At 38.3% G+C, this 20,323-nt stretch overlaps 5 protein-coding genes across 17 annotated transcripts in view; 4 read left to right on the top strand and 1 right to left on the bottom strand.

Moving 5' to 3' along the window:
* Window positions 1–4,353, top strand: part of LOC113668640 (uncharacterized) — a 34,775-nt gene extending 30,422 nt beyond the window's left edge. For 12 of the 13 annotated variants that reach the window (XM_089213938.1, XM_089213931.1, XM_089213930.1 and 9 more), the window contains 4 exons: window positions 1,066–1,092; window positions 1,475–1,977; window positions 2,607–2,814; window positions 3,339–4,353. In XM_089213938.1, the coding sequence (XP_089070064.1) occupies window positions 1,066–1,092; window positions 1,475–1,977; window positions 2,607–2,814; window positions 3,339–3,364 (764 nt within the window). In that variant the 3' untranslated portion in view covers window positions 3,365–4,353. The remainder of the gene's footprint in view (window positions 1–1,065; window positions 1,093–1,474; window positions 1,978–2,606; window positions 2,815–3,338) is intronic. The other variant, XM_089213941.1, reaches the window with a different exon arrangement.
* A 1,327-nt stretch (window positions 4,354–5,680) lies between these two features.
* On the top strand, window positions 5,681–11,508 carry LOC113668593 (putative carboxypeptidase X1). Its single transcript, XM_027184525.2, has 9 exons — window positions 5,681–5,788; window positions 6,404–6,460; window positions 7,163–7,311; window positions 7,866–7,917; window positions 8,676–8,860; window positions 9,718–9,864; window positions 10,211–10,352; window positions 10,774–10,929; window positions 11,291–11,508. Exons 2-9 carry the CDS (start codon window positions 6,406–6,408, stop codon window positions 11,308–11,310), a joined length of 906 nt encoding a protein of 301 aa, XP_027040326.2. The 5' UTR covers window positions 5,681–5,788; window positions 6,404–6,405; the 3' UTR covers window positions 11,311–11,508.
* An 890-nt stretch (window positions 11,509–12,398) lies between these two features.
* On the top strand, window positions 12,399–14,664 carry LOC113668594 (lactadherin). The gene is made up of 6 exons (XM_027184526.2): window positions 12,399–12,557; window positions 12,652–12,836; window positions 13,221–13,367; window positions 13,679–13,820; window positions 13,919–14,088; window positions 14,486–14,664. The coding sequence occupies exons 1-5, from the start codon at window positions 12,503–12,505 to the stop codon at window positions 14,071–14,073; spliced, it is 684 nt and encodes a 227-aa protein (XP_027040327.2). The 5' UTR covers window positions 12,399–12,502; the 3' UTR covers window positions 14,074–14,088; window positions 14,486–14,664.
* A 441-nt stretch (window positions 14,665–15,105) lies between these two features.
* On the top strand, window positions 15,106–18,628 carry LOC113668579 (discoidin, CUB and LCCL domain-containing protein 2). The gene is made up of 7 exons (XM_027184510.2): window positions 15,106–15,324; window positions 15,421–15,581; window positions 16,209–16,260; window positions 16,435–16,766; window positions 17,196–17,337; window positions 17,785–17,943; window positions 18,438–18,628. The coding sequence occupies exons 1-7, from the start codon at window positions 15,270–15,272 to the stop codon at window positions 18,449–18,451; spliced, it is 915 nt and encodes a 304-aa protein (XP_027040311.2). The 5' UTR covers window positions 15,106–15,269; the 3' UTR covers window positions 18,452–18,628.
* The window catches only part of LOC113668641 (cation-independent mannose-6-phosphate receptor), a 32,117-nt gene continuing 30,327 nt past the window's right edge, over window positions 18,534–20,323 (bottom strand). Inside the window, exon 36 of the mRNA XM_027184580.2 lies at window positions 18,534–19,697. Within this exon, the coding sequence (XP_027040381.2) occupies window positions 19,596–19,697 (102 nt within the window). The 3' untranslated portion in view covers window positions 18,534–19,595. The remainder of the gene's footprint in view (window positions 19,698–20,323) is intronic.

Here is a 20,323-nt window from a genome sequence, read left to right as displayed (position 1 = left end):
TTTTTTTGGCAATATGGAAAGTTGGTTAAGCCTTTACACCCTAACATCAGTATGCATATTCTCCATACTGTTCTCTATACATACAGCCTAAGGCGCTGACAGAGAGAATTTGTTAAACAATCAAGAGCTTGTTAATTTGGTGATCATTTTCTTCATTCTCGTGACCTTAATGAGTGATTCAGTGGTGATGAAGAAAGGAGAAAATAGATACTAATCAGGTCTTAGGGGTCAAAGGGTTGAATAATAACCGTTGTCGCCGGGGAGGAAGGCACCCAACAAAAGATTGGTTTATAGTCTCTAGTTCAAACAAGATGTTTTCTGGTGTAGTCTGATCTTCCGGGCGAGATTTGACTTAAAAAGGAAAGTTTATCGATAAGAGTGATTAACGTTTCGGTGACAACCTGAGCGAAAGTCAACATCAGTTTGATGGTTGAAAGTTTTAAGTCTGGTTAGCAAAAACTTATCAGTCAGTCTCCCGTGATCATGATAGGAAGACCATAGACCACAGGAGGCGTAAGTCAGTCCTGATTGGTCAGTTTAAATCCAAATGTGACGTCGAGTGATTCTGTTTGTTCTGTCCGTTTCGTGGGTTGATGTCGTGAGTGAGTCGTTTGTATGCTGTCGATAGTTGTTGACATTTGTCGAGAAGGTTCTGTTGTAATTTACGAAGAAACCCAGCTTCCTAAAGTTTGTCGTAAAAAGACAGGAATAGATAGAATTGGAACCATTATGATGAGGAAGAGCGAAGACTGATTTGTTTCACTAATCTAAGGAAGTAAGGAAAAAACATTGAAAATACAAAGAAACCATGTCGTAGCTTTTTAAGTCTCTTGAATGTTGAAGTACTGTCCTACAATGTCATGGGTAGATGGATCATAATAAGATCAGAACGAGCTGAATTAAAGCAATCTGTACATTTCTGTTCGTTCACATCCTTCAACATCATTACAAAATTATCCCTTTGCCTGCAACTGCAACTGAATTGTTTACTTCTCCTCTACGAGATGAGTTTCTCTTTTCATTTTCCTTGCTTAATTTTCTATGATTTTTCCTTCATTCTTTCAGCGACTGAAAAGTTTCCTCACCCAAAAGGTAAAAATATTGATTAATAACAAGGGAAAATGATCCCTTTATAATCTATTGGTAATAATATATCAAACAACTCGTAAAAAGAAGACCTATTTGGCGTGCCATTCTGGCGCATCGCTGAGTGCATTGAAATCGTGTCTTTAAATTTTCAAATTGAAGGCCTAAAAATAAAAAAGATAAGAAAATGAGTAGAGCAGATTAGTCTGTGCGGTGAATTTGATCAGAGCATCTAAATTATTTATCGATTATTTAGTGATCTACGTATCGATTACTGTGATTTGTTTAAAGACCAAATAGTCATGCGTGTGTTGCATGTGTGGAGCATCTTTAAGCAAAAGGAAGGCAATTGTGGACTAAATGTTCTGATTTTTACTTTCTTTTACAGAAACTGAAAAAAAAATTATACAAGAGAATCCCCCTCCTCCGAAGACTCCTACGGGTGAGGAAAAAGGTTCACCACCTCCTCTCCCAGTGAATCCACTAATTCCCACAACAGTCCCTGGCAAGGGGATGGACATAGGAATTGTGATTGGTGTTACCGAAAGCGAATTTGAGATTATTAAAATGTTCATATCTCGGTTGCTCATATTCATCAGTCAGAACTTCCCAAATGTTCAATTTGGACTCATCATTTACAGTGATAGGCCCGAGCTTATAATGACTCTCCAACACATTGAGTACGTCAACGTTAAGGTGATCATCGAAGGGATGTCGTATGTCCCTGGGGGGCACCGTACGGATCTCGCTATGCTGTACGCCAGTCGTAAGCTGTTCTGTCCCGTGGGGTGTGAGGACCGACCGGAAGAGGAAAATGTGATGATACTTTTCACCTCTGAAAAAACTGATGCCGGCTCGATCCCGTACAGTCTTGTGTCACCAATTATGAAGGTATACGAAAAGGCTTTGCTTTTAGTCAAAGTGCCCCACAAAACCATCATGAAGTTATTCCTTTATTCCTTTTAGGATCCAAACCTGTCCATTCTTATTCCCAGTGCTATGAGTTCACTCCCCGCATTACTGATCAGTACACCCGTATAGCGGCATTCATACATTGAAACTTTTGTACAATCATTTGGTGGTAAATTTCTAACCAAATGATCTCCACAGGAGAACTACAATTTAAGAATATAATCGCAAAAAACGATTGCACTTTTTAACATGGATTGCAAATGACTACCATGAAAATTAATTTCGGCTCATCGTTTAACGATGTGCAATTGAAACAAATTATTTTTTATTAATACTATAGCGCACTTACAGATTTTTAATACATACATCTAATTCGATGTTTTAACATATAGTATGCGCTGACTTAAAGTGAGTTGCTTTTCAGATTTCCGAGCCCTGTAAGGGCAAGGAAAATGCATCCAATGAGCTTTCCAACCGAATTTTGCCTTGTTCTACAAATTATCACTGTGGCATATTTAGCGCGTTTTGTTTCCCTAATATGGCAAATTGGCGTAATTAGTGGAACGATTAATGAAATAGACGTTACTTCCTATGATTTTTTTTTTCAGAATTGTTCGTCCAACATAATCGCCGTCGGACTGTCCAATAAAGTCAGTAAATCAGAGCTGGTCCAAATAGCACTTGGTGCGCCCGAGCGCGTGCTTCGATACAACTCGGTAGATTCTCTGGATTCAAACGTCATACATCAGATCTCAGCCATGATCGAACAAGGACCTGTTGTAAAGACTGTTGAAAAAACTGTCACGACCACTTCTAGTAAGTTTGTCAACTTGAATCTTTACAGTCTAATAACTTTGCTCGTATATGCTACGAAATGACTCAAAGAGAATAGATGTAAGGAATATAATAGAAATATCATGCGTTAATTTTGCAATATAACGTTGCTAGTTACAATACTATACAGTCACTCGATATAGCTCTCTGTCATGTTTTGATATTTTTCTCACATTTGCTGTGGCGTTACTAAAGAAGCCGTGAAAAATAAGTTGGTGATGGGCCTAAAGCGATGAAATAATACTTTCCCCCTGGCCCCTCTCTTCACATCTTCTGCCCTTTTGAGAGCCTCCTCGTGAGCCTTTTTTTCTCAGTCTCTCTTAAGAGTTTTGAATTTATGAATTCGAGTTTATAAAGGGCTACATGTATTAAAAAAAAATCAAATAGGAAAAGTGACAAGGCCAATATAAGGTAGATTACCAATATGTTGAATTGAGATTGGTCGATCATGACAAGTAAAATAACAGTTAGCATATGCATCTAAAACTCCTTTTTTTTGTTTGCAGAGGTGATTATCCACGAGTTGCCTTGAGCCGTTAATTTTTGATGTTTTCTTGCTGAGCTTAGTTTAACCGAGACAACGTTGTGTTTGTCTGCTGATTTGTCACGATTATGCAATGTTTTAAAAGCTGCTAAGGCTGCGGGAAAAACTAGGATGGAAGGTTTTATATTTAGCTCGAGGATAAATGGGGCCGTAGGAGTCATGCTAAACTTCAATGAAACCCAATTCGGGTGAAGGAAAATACAAATAGCAAAGAAGCAAGATATTCAGCCAGTAAATCGTATAAATTGTGCCCCGTGAGGATCGTGATCTTATGAAGAAGAATTGACCGTGCGAGCAGAAATGGTTGGCTCATTTCCTTAGAAACGTTTAGTTACTTATCTAAACCCTGGCTTGAATTTTTTTAATGGACTGTTTCTGATTTAATTTGTGTTGGTTATCACTCAATGGCGTAATTAATCACATGCCGCCATGTGTACCACCACGTCATGTTCACCTGCAAAGGAAATTAAAATTCGTCGCGTTCGGGTTTGGCTTAAAAACGTAACTCCAATGAATAGCATTGAACTCAAGAAGTCTAATGCATATGGTTTCGGAATACTGATTCAAACAAGTTGTTCCCAGTAAAAGCATCTGGTAAATCAATAATTTTCATATTGCTTAATTAAGAAATGTTTTACTTTTTTTGTGTAGATAGCTGTCTCAGCCGTCGAAAAACCTTTATAATTAAGGCATGGAATATCAGTATATCTGGTGAAGTAATTCCATTCGAAACAAGCCACGCAATTGAACATTACTTTCCTTCTTGATAAATGCAGGTTAGAATAAGTGGGTCAGTTTAGGTTGGTAAGATATTTGTAAGCCTTTAAAAACCAATATTCAAAACAAAACTTGAGAGAATTAGTCAGAAGCAGAAATTTTTTCTAATTATTATCATACGTATCAATTTACAGTTCACATTGCCAGATCAGTAGTATGAAGAAGTGTTATTTTCACAATAAAAACATAACAAACAATAATTCTATCTCATCATCATTGCCATTGAGATCCCATGGGACAGCTTAACGCATGCGTTCTGCCTGTGCTTATCGCGCACAAAAGTTTTTGGAAAAAAATTGCTCCAATTTACTTTACTTAAAGTAAGGAATAGGAAAGAGGTTCTTATCCTGTCAAAAGGATGCTCTTCTTTTGTTGTTGCCGTGACAAGCTTCAGGAGAAAGTTTCTTGGGCAATCAAAAGGAAAAAACCAACACGATTTTTTTCGCCAATTCGACTTTCATGTCATCTTTAGCAGCTAAGCCTGCAAAGTGAAGCTACAGGAGGGGGAAGGGGTGAGGGACAGAAAGTGCAGCTAGAGGATGGGGAAGGGGCGAGGGACAGAAAGTGCAGCTAGAGGAGGGGGAAGGGGTGAGGGACAGGGTCGTGTGAATTTAACATCGGCAATATCCTTCTCTTCTGAAGAAAGTGGTTGGCCATGGTAGCTGACACATAAAACGAAAAATTTTCAAAAAGTTAAGGGGTTGAAATTTCAATGTATTCTTGCATCAGTTGTTGAGTGCTTGTGACGTCATCTTTCTATTTCCTTATATTGACCAAAGAAGGGGCATTTTGTCACCAAAAAAACTGAATTATTTTGATGAAACGTCTACTTCTGTGTCACCAATGGTTAGGGTAAGTTCATTTCTCTTAATCGAATAATGATAAAAGGCGCTTTTGATATACTCACTAGTCACTTTATCATTAACATTTATGTCGCCTAAATTCATGATGAAAACATCCATCGGCCAAACTGATTAAAAGCTCGTCGTCTGCTAATGGCACACTTGGTGAATCACGTGATTCGGTGCAATGGTTGGCTGGTTTTGCGCGGTAACTATAACTGTAGCTGATCTCGCTTCAAATAAACGGCTCGACTGTTCATTTGGAAGTACCACACAATCGTTGTCTGGGACACATGGATCTTAGCCCGTTTAAGTCCTTAATCTTTTATTAAGACCTTAATTTGTACGATTTCTTTAGTTGAACTGTGCTTTTAGTCATTTGTTCCATTTTGTTCCATTATGTTCGAATGAATGAATAATACTATTGACAAAATTACATACGATCAAAAATCGCAATATCAGATCCTTAGAAAATTATAAATTTTGACAAGGAACTTTCCTTTCCTTTGCAGACCTCCATTTCAGGTTGATATGGCAGTTCTGCTCACTTAAGCTTTTTTTAAAGAAAAATTGCGTGCAAACTTGATGAAATGCGTTGGCGAGTTATTGATTACAGTCCCAGGGGCTAAATTGTTATGCAAATTACGTTGCAATTGTCACCAGAATAGACAACAGCTTTCATTGACCATTGACACTTCTCAGGCTGAATAAATAGGGACCCTTGATAACTGCGTTTAACAGTCCATTAGTGCAATCACTCCGTGAGGTTTGGAATAAAAAGTCATCGCCAACGGTAAGAATTTTTTCTCTGTATTATCAGATGCAAGGTATAACTTCTAAACCGTTTCTGTTAAATGCTGACGGTTTTCAAAGATTTTTACAACGATCACAAAAGATATAAGTGTTTTGACCTCTCTGCAGGTGTCTCCCGCGTATTCCTCAAATATACAATATTTCCTTTTAATCAATTATTGCAAAAATGATTCCTAACTCATCTATATTTTTCATGTGATATGACTGATAATCAGGAGATGGTTTTTGCTGCACTGTATATCTGTTGGCATATATTGATCAAACTCCTTTTGCACACTTTTTACGCGCCCTTTGCGAATTAGTGAAATCATTCCCTTATATTAATAAAGCTTTGAATAATAGTTGTTTTGTTACTTTCACATGAAAGCGTCAGTCAATTACCATTTTATTAAACTGAAAATTTAAAAAAAAGGACCAATCAATCAGAACTTTCTTTTGTTTTTTTCAAACGTAGTTCAGTGTAATGTATTCAGTGCTAATCTGCCTAGAAATAGCGGTTCATAATTAAAGTTAGAATTTGCAAAAAATATGGCGCTAACATAATTATGCTGCACAGTTCATTTATTTTTTAATTTTTTTAATTTGTCTACTGCAGAAATGAGGTTTTTTATGTCATTTGCTGTCCTGTTGGCTTTTACAGGATCGAGCCAGGGTAAGTATGTGCCCCCGTTTGCCTGTTAGTACGGAAATACTTATAATTGTACAGAACGAAGAAAGCTTCCACCTTAACTGGCAGTTTTCCTTATAAGCCGTTAATGAACCGTCCGCAACCAAGTACGTTCTTCAACCATGCACAACCAAAAAGCTCTTGATGATCTTAAAAAGGAATGGATGCAAGAATTCAAGCCAAGTTGTGATATTCTAATTGGTAGTTTTGGATCATTTCTGATAGCATATCAAGATAATCTCAAGTTCAAAGCAAAAGTGCCTTAGCCTTTGTCAATTAGCCACATAGATGTGCGCGCCCGATACTGCCGCGTTTTTTTCATAAGCACTGTGCGTTTGTTGTTAATTAATTAAAATTATTCAAATTGATACATGCATAAATGAGACGCCATGAGGTTCCGGCGGGAAGTTTTGAGCATACTTTCAAATGAGTTTCACCTTTCTGGTGTCTGTGTTAAAAAAAACAAAACCGAGAAAAAAAAAGATTTTTCGTTTGCTGCATACAGCATTCCCAGCCATTCTTTAATGTTCATATCTTTGCATTTGGTTCACCAAATGTAAATTAAATAATGAAAAGAAGAAATATTCAACAAAAGAGAAAAAAGATAATCTTTCGTAGTTCATATCTGCTAAATGCACAGAATCTTAATAATGACTGAATAATGTCTGAAGTAATTCTATCATAAAGGTCGACTGATTCCACGTGACAAGATCGTCTTGGACAAAAAAGAGGCATTCGATTTCTTTGGCTTCTTTAAAGATATCGACCACGAGTGTTATGAGGAAGGTTGCACTTTTGGTGAGGTTGTCGATCATTATGGCCACAAGGAAAAATCGGTAAGATTTTTTTGTGGGGATTTTTTTTTTCCTTATTATCGAAGCTCTTGTTATTGAGTTTGTGCGCAGTCTTCTCTCTGTCGACATAGTTGGTCACGTAATTTCAAAGAAGTGAGTACAAAGGTAACGCAAGGCGAAAACTAAGAGTGGGAAGCGTTGCCCTCGTGCTCCCAGTCTCCGCGTGACAATTATTCACTTGCCACTCATTCAATAATAATAATTATTTTCATTTATTTATTTTTCATGATTACTCTCAGACTTAGCAGTGAAACTGGATCTGTGCGTAGAAGATGTCTCATCGAGATGTCGGCCCGAGTTTATACTTTCCGCCAATCCCACATCCAGCTAATTAGACTGGAGTTAAAAGAAATCAGAAATTAAAATTAATTGTCTGTCCATCAATCAGTAGATTCCTCATAACTTCAGTTCAACAGTATACTTTTACCGGCTGAATCTGTGCAATGATACAAGAGAGCGATGAAGACTGTATAGATTCAGTGTTACTTATTGTCACGTTGAGGTAGTAATATTTTTTTTGTCTTGGTAAATTATAGTACGAGTATTGGAACACTTACCAGTGCGAGAAATTTCAAAAAGGCTGTACAGGTATTGTGAGTGGTAACTGTATTACGTTCCCTGATGCAAACATTAGGGGGTCTAAGACGCCATGCATTACGATAACGTATGGTAAACTTTACGAAAAACGAAATTTACTTTCCTCTAAAGCTTTTGCCATCTCTAGCTTGGTTGCGTTCATCTTCGCTTCGGCATAACGTATGAATATAGCGTTGAGCTCAAATTAAAAACTTGACTGAATAACTGTCGAGGTTTCATTGCTAAGAGGACGTAAAAGTTGGTGATTTCGCGTTTCAGATCTGAATGCATGGGACGGCTGAGAAATGTACAAAGTATTGAAACGCACGTGTTTCCCTTTTGTTCTGCAAATGAAATATTTTGTTTTGCGACGTTCTCGTTGCCGTCGTGGTTATCTTAAAGTCCCTATCATCATCATCACTGTGACCATTGATAACCCATCGTCATCATTGACTGCATCATCAGTATTGTTAACATTATTACAAGTGTACTTCTACCGCTTCCTTTTTTTAAAAAAATTGAAAATTTTTCCTATTGTTAAATGTTGTGTAAATTGGAAAGAGTAATAACCCAATAAAGCAGCTGTGGAGAAACAAAGGACTACTTAGCGGATTTTTTTCTCCTTACAATCATAATCGTCATCCTAATTATGCAAGCGCCTATCAGCATGTTCTTTTTGTTGTGTTTTAAAAGCGACCGGGCCCTACAGAGGCTTAAACTCAATAATCTAAGGTTAGACTGAAGATGATTCTATCCCTAATGTGTTTTAGACAAAGAGTGCCGTGGGAACTCTGTTGGAATTGAAGATCCGGATAAAGTTTCCGGGGGAGGAATTGTTGCTTCCTCATGGCTCAGATCAAACTTAGATTTCGCACCATCTCAAGGGAGATTGCACAACGAAAAAGGATCCTGGTGCGCAAATAAGCAAGAAGAGGATCCAAAACCGTATCTTCAGGTAATGATAGCTGGTTTTTTTTTTCTTTTTTTTTCGTACTTTGCTTTAGAGATTCATTAAAAAGTACATTCGGACTGTCCATTTCGTTCTCTCTTTAAGGATTTTCGTCTCTGCTCACGTTATAATAATGTCAATTATGGCGCTTAGCATGTTTATAAGCCTTTGTTTGGTTCTTCTGTTGCAACTCACTGGCTCGCTTGTTCCGAAATGTCATTTTCAATTAAGGAAAAAAGCTAAAGGGAAGTCAGGGAAATGGCAGATGGAGTGAAAGCTTTAGCTCAGCTTCATATTTTGTACTTTGATTGAGCGCGCTCTTTCAACCGATGGCAGGGCGCGTTATATCCAAACTTCATTATAAATAAAGTTGGTTCACACCACAAGTGTAAAAAGTGCTTTTCGCGCACTCTGACTCGCTAATTTGGAATATTCACCTTCTAGCGACGGAAGAGAAAAACTCGCGCGTCAAAAGTTTAATTCCCGGCCGTTTTGCGGTATACTGACAGAAATAAACCCATTTTTCAGGTATATACTAAAACGATTATATACCTCAGTGTCAATGAAAGTGGTGGGTATTTACTTCCCCTTCGGTGGTAGTTATTAACTATTACTCCTGCTCTTATGAGACGACAAAGGAAAAGGTCGTCCGAAATCCACAACTACTGTTAGTATAACTAACCTCTACGTTGAGAAATTAAGATATTAACCAGTAGGAGTCTAAATTTAAGCTTGCTTTAAGGTAAATCGGATTGAACCTTCTCATGTACGGGTACCTCAACGTACAAGGTTGGAGTGTAATGCAATTAAAAAACATTCGCAGGAACAGTCGAAATAAAAATTCATATCCCGCTAATCATTAGGTCGAGCTTCCAGTGCGTACTGGAGTTTGCGCAGTAGCTACACAAGGTTCAGCTCTGTACGATACCGACTACGTCACGAAATACGAAATCCAAACCTCATTGGACAAAGAGAATTGGGTAACATACCAGGAAAATGGAACGGACAAGGTAAATTAAACATGCAATATGATGGACGCTCTGTTTGTGTCTCTTATATGATACATGATATAACTAAACAAAAAGAAATATATGTATCAGAATTACTCGCAGAATGTATGAATCGTCTTCAATAAACCCACCCAATAAAATTATCGCGCCTCACTCTCTATTAGTAACCCAAGCTATCAAAAGCCGAACCTTAGAATTTAGGATATTTTCGTCGTTGAGAGAAAGTATCAGCTTCAAATCCTTGATATCTTCTCAAATTTCTCCAAGTCAAGCTAGTTCAGACGATTCAAAATTTGAGTTTTTTATAAGAATCTCTCAATAATTTTGTTTCTTTTTTATTCGACAGATTTTTCACGGTAACACTAACGCCGATCACATGCTAAAAGTAAACCTCGATCAACCGGTTCTGGCCATGTTTGTCCGGTTTGTCATAAAAGAATTCGTCGAATGGCCGTGTATGCGCGTTGAAGTTTACGGTACACCTGCAAGTAAGTCATTGAAAAGAATTGGAAAACTTTTCAGTCGATCAAAGATTGCTTGTTCGCAATCTTTCATTTGAATAATTAGTTATAACAACATTTAGTTATGGCAGTCTAGTTAGCGACAGTTAGAACCACTTTGCACGACAGTAAAATGAAAGTGCTACTCATCAGATCTCGTTTAGGAGGCTACAAAGAAACAAATTGAGGTTAACCGTTTTTATGATTCCTTTTTCAATAATCAACAATGTCACAGGAGAGTAATGATGGTGGGTAAGCGTAGTAGCTTTCGGAACAAGGACCCCCTCCCTACCTCTCTTAACACTACATAAACAAAGTGAGAAGGGTTCATCTTTGCTTGAAAATGGCTAAATACCTTTTTTTTGCTTAGATCGACGTAACGAATGCTTCAATACTTTTATTTTTGTAGATTGTACTGTTAGGACAAAGGACAACGAATGCTGTGTGTTTCCCTTCATGTACAAAGGAGAGAGACACTTTTCATGTTTACCATCTTTATTCAACGGCGATTGGTGTGCGACAACACACGACTATGGCAAAGATAAAAAATGGGGAGAGTGCTTAGGTCTGTTGAAGATTTTTGTGTTGAACTTAATTATATTCACCGAACTTACAGGGAAAAAAAAATGAATTAGGGATTCCATGACCTGCTTCCTGGACGCTGAGCGGGCGCTATTGCGAATTTAGTTGCGAAGCCCAATGACAGAAGTGTGGAAGATTCCAGACCTTAAATTTTTGTAAGAAATCTGATAGAAAATAAACCTTGAAATGAATCATACAGGACGCTAAGATAACTTTCAATTGAGTCTCAGAATAAATTAAAGCAGTCTTATTCCTGAAAGACTTTGGTAGGCATCTTAATGATCATTTAAGGTTTCCAATTGGTCATTTCTCAATTGTATCGAAATTTTTCTCTTTTTTCGCAGAAGGAGACTTGAACGCATGAAGTAGGATGCAAGCCGAAATCACCATGCAACAGCAGATCCTACTTACGTTTGAATCAAGATAGCACCTTGTAAAGAAGGCCTGGCCTTCAGCACGTATGGGTTTCTTTCAATCAGCGTTTATCATTACAAGTACTTGACAATAAGGGTAATTTCACTTTCTGTACACAGTTCACTTAATAAAAGTGTTTTTTCACGAACTCCACTCTGTTGGGCTTTTGTTCTGGGCGAAGTACGCGAGGAGTTTTCTTCCCGAAGTGGGGATGGTGCACATGGCCTGAGCCCCATTCTCCTCTCCTGCGGGTTGTTTGGGCGATACAAGTGTACTATGCACCTTACACTTAAGCTTTTTGACGGATTATCAAAATTAATAGCGCTGGAATTAGAGCTGAAATATAACGGTGAGGGTCTTCGCAGATACCGACCGAATAGGCAAAATTGCTCACCTTGTTGATAGACCAAACAAATTCACTGAAATCCATTTCCACCTTCGAAATTGATATCTACAGAAGTCTTTGGGAAAACATCCACGAGTTCGAAAAAAACATCCGAAAAAAAGAAAACAAGCAATCAATAACTTTTGTAGACCTGCCTACTGACCTCTGCCGAAATTTATATCAGAGCTCGGTCACATCTCTGTCCACACAGAATTCTCAATCGCCGATGTGGGTCGCCACATGACTGCGAATAATGGGAAAGATACCAGCTATTTATATGCGCATGCTTCCGATATTTCATGCAACAAACTTGGGATTTCTCCCACAGTTTTAAAGAACAGCAAGTATGTATATTGACAATACTTGCCAGGAACAATGTTTCTCAAATTTTAAGCACTATTTCATCGGCAAGATAAGGCAAGCAAGACAAACGCACCAAATCAATTAAGTCATCACATCTATTTTCCTCTGATGCCTGGTTCATTCAACCATTGTGAAAGTTTCCCGTCATTTGCATTTCCTTTAGGCAAATATTGATCTTCAGCACCCCTGATCCATTCATTGACAATAAAATTACATTTTTTATTAAATTAGCTGTATTTGCATGGTGAATACATCGGGACCTTCTTTTGTCAATTGAGAGTTAACCATCTTTAATTATCACCTGAACCTTAAAGCGGAACATATTGACAAGCGTTAAAAAACTACAATCGTTCTCAACGGAGAGAAGACGCCTCCATAAGCTTCAAACACAAATATGCTTCGTGTTATATTCGCTTTAATTCTTGCAGCCAGAATTTTGTACTCCTCAAGTAAGTCTTTTTGATCATCCTTTCTTTTATATTTTCTTATTTTCAGAGCGTGTTCTTTTTTTTTGAGATCTAGTTCTCTTCAATTTCGTTTTAGACCTTGATTGCCGCGACAATTCTCTCAGAGTTGAAGATTTCAAAAGAGTTTCCGGTGGAGGAATTGTTGCTTCCTCTTGGTTTTCACCGTACTCAGATTTTGCGCCATGTCAAGGAAGATTAAACAACCAGAAAGGAACATGGTGTTCGAATCGGCCAGAAAAAGACCCCAGACCGTATCTTCAGGCAAGGAATTAGCTTTTTTTCTCTCTGCTCAGGGGTACAAAGGCAACTGTTTCCTTGCTCTAAGGTGAAAAGCCACAAAATCCAGCCGAATGTCCTGAGCACTGGCCTAATGATGAGCCAGTGAACTGACCGTGTACGAAAGGGTTTTATGGTTTTATATTTTATCCCTGAGTGAGAGGTGCGCCATGAATAAGATTGAGTCTCACGAGCAATTCTGTCATATTTCAACTTAATTAAATAGCAATGATAGTGACAATACCCCATATTTAAAATAAATGACAACGAAGACGATGTTGACTTCGATGGCAGGATGGTGATGATAACAAAAAAGATTCTTCTCGGTCGATATCAAAGGCACTGCTAACATCTCACGGTTATCCATAGGTCGAGCTTCCTCAGCGAACTCGAGTTTGCGCAGTAGCCACACAAGGATCATCTATATATGCAACTGACTACGTAACAAAATTTGAAATCCAAACCTCGCTGGATAAGAGGAACTGGGTAACATACAAAGAAAATGGCACGAACAAGGTATAAACATCTTTTAGTGGAACAAGCTTGTTGATTTTAAAACTTACAAAATGAGAAGATAACCTCATAACCACGTACTTTTATAAATCATTCATGTTTTATTTATTTTGAAGCTTCATCGAGAACTAGAAAAGTACATATGTGAATTTGCATTTGACTCATATCACATTTTCAAAGTCAGTATGTCAGTTCCGACTTAAGTTGGGTTGTTTCCAGAGAAGTTACTAGCGGATCTCTCTGAAGCTCTTTCTTTCCAACAGACTCACACAATTCAAAAAATCTATTTCTTTTCATCCTTTATCATTCAACAGATTTTTAAAGGTAACACTGACGCAAATTATAAGCTAAAAACGAACCTCGGTGAACCAGTTCTGGCCATGTTTGTCCGGTTTGTTGTCAGAGAATATAACAACTGGCCGTGCATGCGCGTTGAGGTCTACGGAGAACCAACTTGTAAGTCAGAAGGAGAGAAAAACCTTAAAAAATCTTGAATTCGACTCTGGTAATCATGGTAATTGTAAATTTGATCTTTAATCTATTTCATTTTGCAGATTGCACTGTGAAAACAAAGGACAATGAATGTTGTGTGTTCCCATTCATGTTCAAAGGAGAGAGATACTTCACATGCATATCATACTCGTTTGGCAGAAAATGGTGTGCGACAACACCCGACTATGACAAAGATGCCAAATGGGGAAAGTGCTGAGCTTTTCTAATCAAGGTTTTTCTAGTTTTTCAGACTTAACAGAATTTGTTAGGAACCGCTGTTTGTTTCCTGTAACGTGATTGACTAATTTTTTCGCGCGCTCTTGATAAAAGAAATAGCGCGGTAAATCAAGTTGTTTTAGCGAGTTTCAGAGAGGAAAGACTGATGAGCGTAAGGGGAGCTTTAGACGACCTAAAACAACGTTTCAAGCTAAGTTAAGTCCGAAAGGAAATTAAAAGAAAATCTTGTATTCGTATCAAGAGCAATTTCAGGGGCAGGAAACGATAAAACCCAGAGAGAGAGAGAGTGCGAGTCGCCGTCAAGTTTGAGCTTTTAACCCATTGAGCACTTCATCGTTATCTGAAGGCTGGTCTCAATTATCTTCACTTTTTTCTTTGTCCTTTTTCAACAGAAAACTAGAAGTAAAGAGCAAGAGGCCGATGCACTTGCAGTTTCTACATTTGAAAGAAGAAAACATTATTTTTAGATAGCCTTGTAGCCTTGTAAACCGTCTTACATCATACGTAGGTTTATCATTACAAACACGTAAAGCTAGAGAATATGCATTTAATAAACATGTTTGCTCACAAACTCCTTTCACGTCGGTAAATTTATTTTGAATGGGCTTGGTCCTCCTGCGGCCTTGGCTAAGAGCAGGTCTCCTGAAGTTGTAATACAAGTGCACAATCCCCGCGCTCCTTTATCTATGCGCTAAGTTCCTCAGTTATCAATTTTCTCCTTACGAGGATTCAGTTCAAACTTGTATATTTAAGAATGAATTTTAACAACGCTCATGAAGCGCTGAAACAAAAGGAAGTGACGATCCATCCGAAAAAAAAGCAAGATCAACGCACCCAATTAGTCTTGCTTCAATTCATGCTACGCCCAACTATTGTAATTTTCAGCCAATTGTTTTCCTAAATTGTAAATATTGACCCCAAAAACAACCTTTAGCCCATTCTCTGATAAGCAAATTTATTCGCATTATTAGCCTAGCTGTGTTTACTTTTAAACTGCAAAAACCCTTGATGAATATTTTGATCGACATATGAATTCAAATGTTTTGCGTTTGTTGAAGGTTAGCCGTTTTTTTAGCTGCGCCATCGGCGAGAGGCGGACGCGTATAAAGCAAACCGTAAAACACAGACTCCATCCCTGCACAGATCAAAAAGCTCCTTACAAGCTCAGTCAACGAAATGTTCAGGGTGATTTTCGCCTTAGTCCTTGTGACTATCTTTCATGTCTCCTCAAGTGAGTCCAATTATTGTGGAATCTTTTTGTGATTGTCAGACAATGTCCTAAGATTGTAAAGTTCTGTTAAATCTGAGATTGTTTGGCTAAACACAGGCCTTTCTCACCGAGCTCAAGATGTTGTGGTAAGCAAAAAAGAGGCCACGTCATTTTACAAACGCTTCTTTCTGGACAATGACATCTACGAAGAATGCTACGGAGAGGAATCGTGTGACTTCGAAGAAGTCGTCGAAAAGTACGGTCATTCGGAACAGTCGGTTGGTCAAATTTGATTTTATCTTTATTACGAACGAGTCGAATATTCATCTCGGCAAATTAGTCATTTTCTTATAATTTCCGTATCAATGTCAAATTTCATCGACCAATTGCTGTTATGATCTTAATGATTGTGATAGACACTTCAACTTTGCGCGGGAAATTTGATTGAAATAATATATTCATTTAAATACATTAATATGTTGTAACTTAAATATTCCTTGATGTTTTTTTTTCCTGTTGAAAGAAAGTTGATATCAATCCAACCAGAGACAAAAGCTAGTCGTTAAAGATAGCGGTGTTGTCTGTTATTTTAACAGGTATATTACTTTTAACCTCTGCAATACAACCTGGCAGGTAGTGGTTTTGGATAGGAATTGGAAGACCTATTTAACCATTTTTAGTCATAATTAATTGAGCAATAGACATAACATATTTACTGAATGAATAGTTAAAATATCGGCATTGATAAAGTGCAAGTAAATCGAGAAAAATTTGTAAAAGATCTTGGAGGAGGAGGTTAGGTTGCGGAAATATTTCGGTTTTGTTTGCTTATAGTTTAGCATATAAAAAGGAAATGGCTCTTTCATTTGATTGTGTCTAGGCTTACATCAACGCTTTCTTTGCAGTATGAATACTGGAACACGTATACTTGTAACACCACCAATAAACGCTGTAAAGGTAAGTACTAAGATCAACTTTGATTCAAAAGGTCGCATGCATGGTTTTGAAATAACAAAGATAACATCTATCTCCCATAAGGGAAGGGTCAAATGTACCTTACCCACTATCCCCCCCCTCCCCCGCACCCTCTTAGTTGTGCCTGTTTCTTTTCTACATACATCAACCATTCAGACGTCGCCTGCCGTGGTCATCCAATCGGAATGGAGAGCGGAAAGATCTCGGATGAAAACATCGTTGCCTCCTCGTGGCAGGAACCCTTCCATGCCTTCCGACCTGAGAAGGGTCGTCTACAAAAAGATGACGGTGTATGGTGTCCTAACACGTTGGGAGAAGTTGACAAGGGATATTACCTTCAAGTCGAGTTTCCAGGTCGATACAACATTTGTGCAGTTGCTACTCAGGGTTCACCTCTGTATGATACAGACTGGGTGACAAAATATCGACTTCAATACTCCATGGACGGGCAGAACTTCACGTTTTACACCGAAAATGGGGAGGTCAAGGTAAGATTTACCTCTCCGCTAAACTGACTACATAGCTGGTAAATCACTGAATTATTTTTTTATTAGCGCCCGATGTATAGGGCTAAATATCGTAATAATAAAACCACAGCAATCACAATAGCCAATCAGAGCAAAGGAAATCTTGCAAATAGCCAATGAGAACATAACGTATAACATACTGTTAAAAGCGCGTCAAACTCGGGTGACCAATGGAGCAAGTCGCATTTCAGTTTTAAATCCATTGATTGAGGGGATGGCATGAGTTTTCTGGACCAATAATAGAGAAAATAAATGCAAAAAGTAAGCGATCCTTGATGATCTTCGACACTATAATCCTCGATTACTTTTAGAAATCAATCAAAATTTAATAAGTAACCCGTCCTGCTCAAAATCAATTCAATGATCCTCGGCACCTCATGATTCTTTCAGGAGTTTTCCGGTAACACGAACGCTAAAAAGATGGTAAAGAATGACTTAAGCCGACCAATCACTGCGCATTTCATCCGCTTTGTCCCCGTTGAATGGAACTACAAGCCTTGTATGCGTGTTGAGGTCTATGGATCAGCCATTGGTAAGAGTTAAACTCACCTTTTCCTGAGCTGGAACCGAAAATTTTCGTGTGGCTTGGATAAACTTGGCACTCCCTCCCCCCCTTATACACTTTTCTACTCGCCCCAAGCTTTCCTCGATCTTGCAATTAAACACTCAACACTTGCCGCCAGAAAATACGCATGCCATGCAAGCTGGACCTAAAATGTATTAACCTCTTAACTCCTAAGAGTGATAAGCATCTAATTTCTCCCAACATTATAACCCCTAAATCAAACATTAAGCTCATGAAAATAAGGGAAATGACCCCAAACTTAAGAAGCCCTTGATTGTTAGACAAGTTCTCCTTGCAAGCACCAGAGGAAATGTATAGAGAACGGTAAGGAGAACTTGTATGGTGATGTTGAGGTGTAAAGAGTGAAGACTTGTTCAGAGATAATAACAGTTCGGTTTTGCTTTGTTATTTAAGCCTGTCCCTGGAAAACAAAGAACGACAAGTGTTGTGTGTTTCCATTCACATACAAGGGAAAGAAGTACTACAAGTGCATTGTAGACTGGGTCTGGATGCCATGGTGCGCAACAACTTCGAACTTTGACAAGGACAATGAGTGGGAGAACTGCCTTCCAAGTACGTACTGATTCACATCTAGTTTCTTATAACAACATGAAATATGTGTGGCCATGTTTTGAGCCCAGTTTAAAGGATGTGATAAACTGGGAAAACGATTCACCGGGAACATTGTCATAGATTACCTGCAGAATGGGGAAAGAATTATTCATAGAAATTATCTTGAATGGCTGCGTGTCTTTCTTAATTAAGCTGTTCTTTCCGTTCTATCAGTCTTTAAGTACTATCCATTGATTTCTGTCTCCCATTGTAGAAAGCAAGCAATAAGATGAGCTACTACAAACCATTAGAGAAATGAGAATGTCACGTAGTGAAAATGATTTACATTGTCATAGGTTGCTTGCAGGATGGGAGGAGGAGGTGGGGGGGGGGGGGAAGGGGGGAATCTTCAAAGAAATAATCTTGAATAATTGCATGTCTTTCCTGATAAAGCGGTTCTTTTCGTTCTGTCAGTTTTAAAGTGCCTTCCACCGATTTTCTTTCTCCCTTTGTAGAAAGCAAGCAGTAAGAGGAGCTTCTACAAACCATCAGGGAACTGAGAATAGTAGTGAAATAGCTGAATCAAGAAAATAAAGAAGCAGTTGCAGTGATTCTCTTAAAACACTAATTTAGTGGAAAATGTACTCTTGGCTCATTAACAACAACTTGGATTATTAAATAAAACTCTCCTGATTGCCACACCTAATTTATCAAATAACCCTGCAACTCATGTTTCCTTCTCCAAACCGACAAACGTGTGCTGAGGAATTCAATTTGAAACAGCCTTCGATTCATGTTGCGAAGACAGAGCATCTACACAAACCTCAGTAGAGGATTCACTCAACAGATAATACAAACACGAAAGCCCCATTATAAAAAAATAATAATACCTGGAGTCGATCTTTCTCCTCCTCGCTATTTCTCTACCTACGTCTAGCCACTACAGGTGGCAATAAATTACTTTAGAATTCTATTATTTCATTCAAATTTCTTTGCGACATTTTTTCGAGAAAAATGACCTTGCTAAAAATGACCGTTACATTCTCATTTGAAAAAATCTTCTATTCCTTTAGTTTTCACTCAAATTTTTTTTTTAATCAATCTGAGTCACGATATGGATTCATGCCAATATCTCCTTCCGTTATACGCCAGTCTATTTGTTCTGCGGACGAAACGTCACGAAATTCATCTTACGGTAAATCTGAACACGTTCCTTTTTTATTCCTAGTTTTCATTAACTGAATGGACGAAACCACTTCCATTTAATTGTCATGTGAACTATGTCATATGTCTCCCTTTCAAACACAGTTTCGTTTTTAAGTTTTTTTCCTAATCAGGGTAGATGATGAAGTTTTTTTAAGAATACGAAAAAGAATGAACGTACGGCACAAATTTTACCCGTTTTTGTATCGTAAAACATCGTTTTCAAATGAATTTGTGTGAAAGGAGCTTAACTCAAAGACAGTCCTCCAATAAACACATCTACCGACTGCCGACAATGTTATCGTTAGGTGAAAAATACTTGCACTTCAAACACTGCGACTGGCTTCCCGCTGAATCGAACCCTGCCGCTCGCCACCATAAAATGACTTTCTTCACCCTCCCTTCCCAATAATGCAACTGTTACTGTAATAGGCGGTCAGCAGTTTAGAGCTTGTTCCGGTCTCCCCCGATTAAAATGGTAAGAGATCTTCATCGTCGTTTTGTTCTTCGTCGTCACTCCCCTCAGCTATCTTAATGAGAGAATCCGCCTCGTCGTCATCTGAGACATCGAGCTAGAATGGAAAAAAAAACAACAACAAATAAACCAACAAAAAGAGGAACTTAATATAGTTGTTACAGGAAAACTATTCGTTGGGGCGCTTTTTCGATGAGTGTGGTAAACGCAAAACCAAAGTAATCACAACGGCCGACCAGTAGGTAGGATACAATGAGCGAATGAAAGCTCCTGGGAGTTCACAGTAAAAACAAGTTAACAAAGGGTGGCGAAAGTAAATAGAAGCAAAAACTAAGCGACCCTCGATGATCTTCGACACTTGGTTAAGAACTGTTAATAATAAGATTTGTGAAAACTAGTGTGCCCATTTAAAATAAGGCCAGTAAGATGTCAAGGAATACGATAACTTTTCTTAAGAGGCTGGGATTTCATCATTTCTGTCTTTTGTCGTTCGTAGATTTTAAGCAGTAGATACGCATAGTGCATTTGAGAAGGTACCATGAACCGAAAACAATGAGAGGCCTTAAGGTCTTGCCTTGTTAAGTGAAGCCTGTGTTTGGTGAACGAAGCGCAATAATGACGCACAGCGTTACAAGGAGTTCTGAGAGCTACTCAACCCAAGCCTCTTCCTTGTTTCTTTCTGCCCTACTAGTGTATCGGGTTCCCTTTACTGACAAAAAGCTT

This window comes from Pocillopora damicornis, chromosome 8 (assembly GCF_964200805.1).
Source record: "Pocillopora damicornis chromosome 8, jaPocDami1.2, whole genome shotgun sequence".
Classification (NCBI taxonomy): domain Eukaryota; kingdom Metazoa; phylum Cnidaria; class Anthozoa; order Scleractinia; family Pocilloporidae; genus Pocillopora; species Pocillopora damicornis.
The sequence above is the reverse complement of the archived record's forward strand: the minus strand, read 5'-3'. Positions and strand labels throughout refer to the sequence as shown.

Bases quoted from the DNA above. Each gene is read 5' to 3' on its own strand.
- LOC113668593 (XM_027184525.2), top strand. From the start codon at position 6,406: ATGAGGTTTTTTATGTCATTTGCTGTCCTGTTGGCTTTTACAGGATCG. The intron at 6,461-7,162 runs GTAAGTATGTGC...TCTATCATAAAG, and splicing joins TTTTACAGGATCGAGCCAGG to GTCGACTGATTCCACGTGAC. The intron at 7,918-8,675 runs GTATTGTGAGTG...AATGTGTTTTAG, and splicing joins ATTTCAAAAAGGCTGTACAG to ACAAAGAGTGCCGTGGGAAC.
- LOC113668594 (XM_027184526.2), top strand. From the start codon at position 12,503: ATGCTTCGTGTTATATTCGCTTTAATTCTTGCAGCCAGAATTTTGTAC. The intron at 12,558-12,651 runs GTAAGTCTTTTT...ATTTCGTTTTAG, and splicing joins CAGAATTTTGTACTCCTCAA to ACCTTGATTGCCGCGACAAT. The intron at 13,368-13,678 runs GTATAAACATCT...ATCATTCAACAG, and splicing joins AAGAAAATGGCACGAACAAG to ATTTTTAAAGGTAACACTGA.
- LOC113668579 (XM_027184510.2), top strand. From the start codon at position 15,270: ATGTTCAGGGTGATTTTCGCCTTAGTCCTTGTGACTATCTTTCATGTC. The intron at 15,325-15,420 runs GTGAGTCCAATT...GGCTAAACACAG, and splicing joins TATCTTTCATGTCTCCTCAA to GCCTTTCTCACCGAGCTCAA. The intron at 17,338-17,784 runs GTAAGAGTTAAA...TTGTTATTTAAG, and splicing joins GGTCTATGGATCAGCCATTG to CCTGTCCCTGGAAAACAAAG.